This window comes from Balaenoptera musculus, chromosome X (assembly GCF_009873245.2).
Source record: "Balaenoptera musculus isolate JJ_BM4_2016_0621 chromosome X, mBalMus1.pri.v3, whole genome shotgun sequence".
NCBI lineage: Eukaryota > Metazoa > Chordata > Mammalia > Artiodactyla > Balaenopteridae > Balaenoptera > Balaenoptera musculus.
The window spans coordinates 127,064,392-127,073,386 of NC_045806.1; the positions used below are offsets into that span (position 1 = coordinate 127,064,392).

General features: G+C 58.4%; 1 protein-coding gene across 7 annotated transcripts; it reads right to left on the reverse strand.

Annotated features, from left to right (window-relative positions):
- Positions 1 to 1,199: 1,199 nt before the first annotated feature.
- PNCK (pregnancy up-regulated nonubiquitous CaM kinase) lies at positions 1,200 to 4,973 on the reverse strand. Of its 7 annotated transcripts, none has more exons than XM_036839886.1 (12): positions 4,920 to 4,973; positions 4,101 to 4,170; positions 3,755 to 3,886; positions 3,485 to 3,559; positions 3,270 to 3,408; positions 3,007 to 3,130; positions 2,747 to 2,822; positions 2,539 to 2,651; positions 2,370 to 2,448; positions 2,191 to 2,278; positions 1,892 to 2,036; positions 1,443 to 1,538 (listed from the first exon to the last, which is right to left on the reverse strand). In XM_036839886.1, the coding sequence occupies exons 2-11, from the start codon at positions 4,166 to 4,168 to the stop codon at positions 1,899 to 1,901; spliced, it is 1,032 nt and encodes a 343-aa protein (XP_036695781.1). In that variant the 5' UTR covers positions 4,169 to 4,170; positions 4,920 to 4,973; the 3' UTR covers positions 1,443 to 1,538; positions 1,892 to 1,898. The 7 variants fall into 7 exon arrangements, with proteins under 7 accessions (XP_036695776.1, XP_036695775.1, XP_036695778.1 ...); XM_036839885.1 differs by lacking the exon at positions 4,920 to 4,973 and adding an exon at positions 4,672 to 4,822; XM_036839887.1 differs by lacking the exon at positions 4,920 to 4,973 and adding an exon at positions 4,657 to 4,822.
- Between the last annotated feature and the right edge of the window lie 4,022 nt (positions 4,974 to 8,995).

Below are 8,995 nucleotides of genomic sequence, written 5' to 3' on the forward strand. Positions count from 1 at the left end.
GAGGCCCCAAGTGGGGGGCTAAGGGGAGGCAGGACAGGCCGTTGGAGGTGAAGAGGCCAAGCTGTAGAGACCCGGCCAAGGTTATGGCAGCCTGAGGTCCCCCGGGCTATGGACAGAGAAAGGGGAGCTGGCGTGGTGGGACCGCATTGTGTGACACCAAAGCCTAGAACCAAGGATGGCCTAGAACTGGCCGTGGGGACAGAGGGGGAAGCTGCTTACCCCCTCGGGACTTGCCCCGGGCTCAGGGGCCTGTGCCGGTGTGCATGGCTACCCTCCTCGGTGGAAGCCCGGCCCCTGCCCCAGCCCCACCCCCGAGACCCAGGCCAGCCCTGCTCTGGGCCTCGCTGTCTCCCTTCAGGTCCCAAAGGTCGACATGGAGAAGTGTCTTCTCCAGCAGGCTCTGCGATGCAGGCTGGCAGGGGCCAGTGGGCAGGGGTGACGGTGGGACAAAGGGGTGGCCAGCTCAGCCAGAACCCCGAGGGTGCTCCTTCTGGCCTGACCGGGGCCGAGGAGAGGCCCTAGGAGCCTTCCCCTCACGGGCGCGGGACAAAGGCCGAGCGGAGCCAGTAAAGGCCTGGGGCCCAGCAAGGCCGGGCTCTGAAGCCCGACCCGATCCAGAATGGGGGTGTGAGGGGCAGGGGCTGCACAGACCAGAAGACCTGCCACCGTTCTTCACACCGGAAGCCACGACCCACCCAGCCCGGTTCCCCAGGGCCTGGAGCCCAGCGGTGCCAAAGCCACGACCCAGCACAGGGGTTGAGGCCCCAGCAGCGCCCTCTCCTGGCCGAGGGGCCCCTCCTCCAGCCTCAGAGACAGGGGCTGCAGAGCCTTTCGGTGCAAGGCGTGCCCTGGGAATGCTCTGGCCACGGCCATGGAAAGCAGGGGAAGAAAGGGAGATGGGGGGGAGGGGGCGGGGGGCGCGGGGGCGGCGGGGTGGGTAGGAGACAGTCCGGGACTCTGGTTGCCCTCCCAGCTACAGCACCCATGCCTTCACTCGCTCCTGAGCCCGGCCCAGGGCCCCAGAGCCACACGCAGGCCAACCTCGAGAGTGGCAGAGCTGGCCGGCACGCCGGGAATGGGGAGAGGAAGTTCTTGGACGACCCGGAGCTTGTCTGCCGTGATGGGAGGCAGCAGAAGTTCGGGTGGTGATGGGCAAGGTGGCCTGCCTCCTTGGTTTCCTTCCCAGCCCTCATCCCTCCCCGCGGCTCACCACTGCCCGTAGCTCTGTCTGTCTTTATTGATTTGGGGAAGACCGGAGGGAGGCTGGAGGGCCACGACACAAGCAGGACCACCCACAGTCAGCAAAGCACAGAATGGCACGGGAAGGACAGCCCCCGGGCCTCTTGGTTTCTAGAGGGGGTGTGGCAGCGACAGGGGAGGGAAGTCTGTGGACGCGCCCCACCAGCGCCCACCCCAGCGCCCCGCACCACACCCACAGGGCTCAAGCTCTCCCGCAGAGGTGCCCCGGGGCGGGAGGGGGAGGTGGGGGGGACTGAAAGGGTCCATTGGAAGGGAATCTGGGGGTCCGTGCGCTCAGCCTGGGGTGGAGAAGAAGAGAGAAGCACAGGGAAGGGGACAGTCAGGAGGCACCCCTGGACTGCCCTGTGCCCCCTGCTCCCAGCCCAGGCTCTCAGCAGAGGCACTCACTGGGTCTTGGCACTGGGCCCCTTGAGAACCCTCACGGTCCCCGCCAGCGGCATGGCCTGCCCCCCACCTCTCTCTCTCATCCACTTCTTGGGGACCCCGGCTCCTCCCCTGTCTGTGCTCTCTGCCCTCAGCCCGCTACTCCGTGAGGTCCACCCTGCAGAGCTCTTGGCCACGTGGGGCCTGCCACCCCGTAAGCTCAGCGAGGAGCCAGCTCCCAGCGGGTGCAGGGCTCACCCCCACGCACCTGGGGGTCACCACTTGGGGGGCTGGCCAGTGTGGAGGCCCGGGTGGCTGTGGCTCATCACCCTCCGTCCCGAGGCCTCCTCACCCTCCGGGCTCTGCCCTAGTTTGCGGATGTGGCGCAGGAAGGAGGTGGCATTGAACGCTCGCTGCAGGGAGAGAGGGGTGTCAGGCCATGTCCCGGCCCTGGTCCCAAGACTTCGAGGACCGTAGAGACCACCGGCGGCCCAGACCATCCTCCTGAGGCTGACGGACGGGGCGGGCAGCCTTGAGCCGGGTCCCCAGTCCCCTCCCCACACTGACCTTCCAGTGGGTCCGGGCAAAATTCTTCTGGATCTGCTCACTGACTGAGCCCAGGATGTCCTTGTCAAAGGCTGTATCCCCGGAGATCCTAGGGCGAGGCCAAAGGTCAATGAGGGGTGGGGGCCTCTGAGGGTGTGGACCCTCTGGTCCCAGGACAGCTCAGCAGGGGCCCCGCTCACCAAAGATGCTGTAAGGCCTGCTGGCAGGTGAACCTTTTCTGGGGATCTCGCTCCAGAAGGTGCCGGATGAAGTCTTTGGCTGGAACAGGGAAACCAGATCAGCCCACCCCGTCCCCACGGCCCCTCGTCCCTCCCCACTCCCTGGGCTTGGGGTCAGCCTCAAGTTCACCTGATTCTGAGATGTCATCCCAAAAGGGAGAGTCAAACTCGTAGCTGGCCCTCAGGATCTGGCTGAAGAGTTCGGGGTCGCTCTCATCGTAGAAGGGGGGGTACCCACACAGCCTGGCACCCACAGATGAATCACCCGGATGTCCAAACCTCCCCAACCCAGCAGGGGGCAGGCAGGCAGAAGAAGAGCCTTCCCAGTGGTCACTCACAGGATGTAGGAGATGACACCCAGGGCCCACACATCTACGGCCTTCCCGTAGGGTTTCTGCTCCAAGAGCTCCGGGGCTGGGGGCCAGAGACAGACAGACACACACCGCGCACACGCACACCACGCCTTCAGTGCTGCCCGGCTCAGCCTAGTTCACCCCAGGAGTGGCCCACCGCCTGCCCTGCCCCTGGCACCATGGCTCCCACAGGGTCCCCCGGCCCCCAGGCCCCCGGCGAGCCTCGGGGCACCCCCCTCACTTACCCACATAGCCCGGGGTCCCACAGGCGGTGCCTAGCATGTTGCCAGCCTGGATTTTGGAGAGGCCAAAGTCAGAGACCATGATCTTGGAGTCCTCGAAGGGCGTGGCATAGAGGAGGTTTTCAGGCTGCGACACACAGATGCCAGAGAGGACACCGGGTCAGCCCCGGCGTGGTCCCCGGGGCTGGGCGCGCTCAAGTCCCCCAGACCCGTGGTGCACAGGGACTCGGGGCGAGGCCTGGATGGGCGGGCAGGAGGGCAGGCACCTTGAGGTCTCGGTGCACGATGCCCAGGCTGTGCAGGTAGGAGACGGCACCAAGGACCTGGCCCACCAGGTGGCTGGCGTCCTTCTCCGTGTAGGAGCCGCGCTCCATGATGCGATCGAACAGCTCGCCCCCCGTCACCCTGGGGGGAGCAGGGGCTCAGCTGACCCGGGCCCCCCGGCCCCAGCCCACCCCCCCCCCGACCCCGCCCTCCTCACAGCTCCATGGCCAGATAGAGATGGGAAGGGCTCTCGTGGACGTCCTCCAGAGCCACGATGTTGGGGTGGCTGACCCTGCAACGGCAAGAAAAGGCCCCTTACGGGCCGCCACGGCCCCCTCTGGACCCCCAGCGAAGCCCATCGCCCTCTTCGCTTCCTCCCGCCCCTGCCGGTCCAGCAAGGCAGAGCCCCCGGCCAGGCCTTTCTGGGGACACGGAGGAGGCAGGGCACTCCACCCCAGGAGGCTCCCAGCCACCGCGGGGCGCACACCTGCGGAGCACCGCGATCTCGTTCTCCACCAGGGCCTCCTTGCCTCGAAGGGCCTTCTTGGGGATGCACTTGAGGGCGACAAGGTGTGAGGAGCCCCGCTCCTGGGCCAGCACCACCTCGGAGAAAGCGCCCCTGCGGCAGAGGGGGAGGCAGGAAGGGAGGGGAAAGGCGAGGAGGAGGGCGGGGCGAGAGCAGAGGCGGGGAGGGAGAAGGGCCCCCTTAGCCGAAGGAGATGGGGAAGCCCTCCCCGTCCCATGCCACCCATCCCCCCACACAGATACACACTCACTCACTGTCACTCACACGCGCGCACACACACACACACACACCACACACACACACTCACGAGCCGAGCTTCTCCCGGATCTCATAGACGCTGCTGATGTCCTCCGTCTGTTTCTTGAGCAGCAGCATGTCTGGGGGTGCAGGGAGAGGTGGAGGGAAGCTCCCTGGGCGACGGGCAGCCCCGTCCCCCAAGCCCCAGATCCGGCAGTGCCTCAGCCACCCTCAGCCACCGCCCCACTCAGGAACACAGGTCCCACACACCCCCCCCCCAGCCCGATACACCTCGCCCCTCCCCCACCGTCCAGGTCCGCACTCCCAGGTGGACGCCTCCAGCGAGGCCCCCGCATACACTCCTCCCCCTCCCAGATACGGCCACGATCCGACGCCCCGAGACCTGGCACCCCGACGGCGATCAGCGCCCAGAGACCCCCTCTCCGCCCCCACGCAACCTAGTCAGCCGCGATTGGCCGCCTTCCAGAAGGCTCCGTGCCCCCACCCCGGGCCCCTCCAGGCTCACCCCCATCCGCAGCGCCCAGAGGTGCGCCCGGCCGCCCCCAGGCCTAGACCTGCCACCCACGGCCCAGCGCCCACAGGCTCGCGCGCCCCAGGCCACCGACCCGCCCGAGATGCACCTGCGACCCCCGCGCACAGCCGCCCGCCACGGCCACCCACGCGGCCGCCCGGCTCAGCCCAGCCCTCGGCGCCTCGCGGCGGGAGGGACTCGGCAGCCCGGGCCTCCCGCGTCCCGAGCTGCGTGGGCCGCGCGCGTGCCGGCCGGGGGCGCGCCGGGCGTGACAGGTGTGCGCGGGGCCTGCCGTGGCCCGGGACACTGCACGCCCCCGCCAGCGCGCGCCCGCGCCCCGGAGCGCCGGGTGCGGACCTGGAGCCGAAGCGAAGCCGCAGCGTCGCCTAGCGCAGTAGCCACCGCGCCGAGCCCCCCGCCCGCGCCCAGGCGGCCCCGCCCCCCTCCGCGCGCGCCCCCGCCGCCCGCTGGCGGCGGAGCACGCGGTGGCCGAGCGCGGCCGCGGCACTGCAGGGCGCCTTGTAAGGCAATCGGCCGGCGCCGGCCGCCCCCGCCTCCCTCCTTTGTCATTCGTGCGGGTTCCCGCCGGCTCCAGCTTCCCCCGGCGGCCAGACTGGGCCGGCCCCAGGGCCTTTGCACCACCGGTGTCCTCCACACAGAAGTCTCCTCACCCACATGTTGACCTGGCTCTCTGGGTGCCTTCGGGTCTCTGCTCTAATGTCCTCTCCGCAGACAGGGCATCCAGGCCACTTGACCTAAAACAGCCTCCTTCCCTAGCCCCAGCCCTGCCACTGCCGCTTCTGCCACCTTGGCCTGAGCCCCCATCAGCACTCAGGTGGAGGACAGCAACAGCCTCGTCGCTGGGCTCCCCCTGCCCTCTGCCTGCACCCTTAACCTCTCCAACCGGCAGTTTCTTCCCCACCGAGCAGCCAGAGCATTCCTTTTATTGAGATCATGTCACCCCTGAGCTCCAAACCCTCCCACGGCTCTTCATGTCACTCCAAACCAAAGCATGAGTCCTTACAGGGGCCTAAGAGCTCTGCATGATTGGCCCCTCTTCCCCATCACTGCTTTGGCCCCTCTCCAGCCACTCCCCCCACTCCTTGCTCAAGCAGCTCCAGCCACACTGGCTTCTTAACTGGTCCTCAAGCACGCCACACATGCACCCGCCCCAGGGCCTTTGCACTCGCTGCCTCTCTGCCTGGAACACTCTTCACTCAGGTATCTGTTTGGCTTGCTCCCTCATTCCATCAGGTCTCAGCTCAAATGTCACCTCCTCAAAGAGGCCTCAGCTGTCCCCCTCCAACACATTCTATATAGTAATCACCCCGCCTGCCCTGTCTGAAGAGAATGCATCTCTGCAAAATCACCTCCTTTGGCTTGTCTTCCTCAGCAAAGCATCCACTCCCAGAGGGTGTCTCTGTCGACTTGGCCCAGGAGAATCACTCAGGAAATAAGTGCTTGGTGAATGAATGCAATCCTTCATCCAACAATTAGTGGATTTGTCCCATCCAGTCTCATCTCGGTTCTGGCGCCCCTCCCAGGGGGTCCAGGTCCCACCAAGGATGGGGGTAACAGGTGTCCTGGCTGTTGCCAAGAGCACATCCACACAGGCCATTGTTGCAGGGGCTCCATGGAATCTCAGGGCCCGGGAGTAACCTGCTGAATCTCTCTTTGCAGGGGTCTATAGGCCCCCGGCCTGACACAAAGTCTTCAAGAGGGTCCACGGGGCAGGCAAAGGTTTTTAAACAGACCTCAGCTCCTACATGTCCTCTGTTCAAAATTGCGGGTCTGAGAAGGTCCCCTCAGGTTCCCTTTCCCAACCGCCCCTCTCAGTTCCCTCGAGAAGGCTCCAGCGGCCTCAGCACTCGGAAGCATGGGCCCCACTCCCAACTGCTCAAATCTGTGAACAGGATTTCCTAGATTTTACATCTAAAAGAGAAAAAAAATAGGAATGGAACCGACAGTGAACCCCATCTCATACTGGCGGTAAGTCCTATTTGTTATGGACACTTGGACAAATTGACACAAACCAAAGCCCCGTCTTACTTGCTTGTTTCATAATTATGCATCCACATGTCTAATCCACTGCCCTGTGGTCACAGGTCCTAACAAGAAATGTAATTGGTGTTTTGGAGAAGTACGATGATGCATGAGTAATAAAAGGCTTCCCACGTGGAGAAGGACAGCAAAGGAGACTGCTCTGGGGGGCAGCAGATGGAAAGTGGAGGCAGGAAGAAAAGGACCCACTTCCAAAGTGAGCCTGTGGCATCAAAATCAGGAAGTGGAAGTGTAAAAAGTGATCTCACAGTTTTTGTTTTAAATCAGTATTTACAATACACTGGAAATGACACCCTTCACGACTGTTGAAACATCCGTTGAAAGACTGTAGATGTCAACTTCGAAAAACACATGTGTGTGTGTTAGATGGTGGTGGATACAGAGCTTTTGAAAATCCTTTCAGGGGATGCCTTACAGAAAAATGAACGCAAAGTGGATCACAGACCTAAATGTAAAATGCCAAACTTCTAGAAGAAAACATAGGAGAAAATCTGTCTTACCTTGGGCTTGGTGATGAGTTTGGGGATGCAATATGAAAAGCATGGTTCATGAAAGAAGAAATGATAAATTGGACTGTATCACAATGTGACATGTTTGCTCTGTAAACAACACTGTTAAGAGAATGAGAAAATAAAAGAGAGAATGAGAAGACAAGCCACAGCTTGGGGGAAAATCTTTGCAAAACACATATCTGATATAGGACTGGCATCTAAAATATATAAGGAATTCCTAAAACTCAATAAGAACACAAACAACCCAATTTAAAAATGGGCCAAAGCAATCAGAGAAGAAAAAGAAATAAAAGGAATACAAATTGGAAAAGAAGAAGTAAAACTGTCACTGTTTGCAGATGACATGATACTATACATAGAGAATCCTAAAGATGCCACCAGAAAACTACTAGAGCTAATCAATGAATTTGGTAAAGTTGCAGGATACAAAATTAATGCACAGAAATCTCTTGCATTCCTATACACTAACAACAAAAGATCAGAAAGAGAAATTAAGGAAACAATCCCATTCACCATTGCAACAAAAAGAATAAAATACCTAGGAATAAACTTACCTAAGGAGGTAAAAGACCTGTACTCAGAAAACTATAAGACACTGATGAAAGAAATCAAAGATGACGCAAACAGCTGGAGAGATATTCCATGTTCTTGGATTGGAAGAATCAATATTGTGAAAATGACTATACGACCCAAAGCAATCTACAGATTTAATGCAATCCCTATCAAATTACCAGTGGATTTTTTATAGAACTAGAACAAAAAATCTTAAAATTTGTATGGAGACACAAAAGATCCCAAATAGCCAAAGCAGTCTTGAGGGAAAAAAACGGAGCTGGAGGAATCAGACTCCCTGACTTCAGACTATACTGCAAAGCTACAGTCATCAGGACAATATGGTACTGGCACAAACACAGAAATATAGATCAATGGAACAGGATAGAAAGCCCAGAGATAAACCCATGCACATATGGTCACCTTACCTTTGATAAAGGAGGCAAGAATATACAATGGAGAAAAGACAGCCTCTTCAATAAGTGGTGCTGGGAAAACTGGACAGCTACATGTAAAAGAATGAAATTAGAACACTCCCTAAACACCATGAACAAAAATAAACTCAAAATGGATTAAAGACCTAAATGTAAGACACGACACTATAAAACTCTTAGAGGAAAACACGGGCAGAACACTCTATGACATAAATCACAGCAAGATCTTTTTTGATCCACGTCCTAGAGTAATGGAAATAAAAACAAAAATAAACAAATGGGACCTAATGAAACTTAAAAGCTTTTGCAAAGCAAAGGAAACTCCAAACAAGACGAAAAGACAACCCTCAAAATGGGAGAAAATATTTGCAAATGAATCAACTGACAAAGGATTAATCTCCAAAATATAAAAACAGCTCATGCAGCTCAATATTAAAAAAACAAACAACCCAATCCAAAAATGGGCAGAAGACCTAGACAGTTCTCCAAAGAAGACTTACAGATGGCAAAGAAGCACATGAAAAGCTGCCCAACATCACTAATTATTAGAGAAATGCAAATCAAAACTACAATGAGTTATCACCTCACACCAGTTAGAATGGGCATCATCAGAAAATCTACAAACAACAAATGCTGGAGAGGGTGTGAAGAAAAGGGAACCCTCTTGCACTGTTGGTGGATATGTAAATTGATACAGCCACTATGGAGAACAGTATGAAGGTTCCTTAAAAAACTAAAAATAGAATGACCATATGACCCAGCAATCCCACTACTGGGCATATACCCAGAGAAAACCATAATTCAAAAAGACACACGCACCCCAATGTTCATTGCAGCACTATTTACAATAGCAAGGTCATGGAAGCAACCTAAA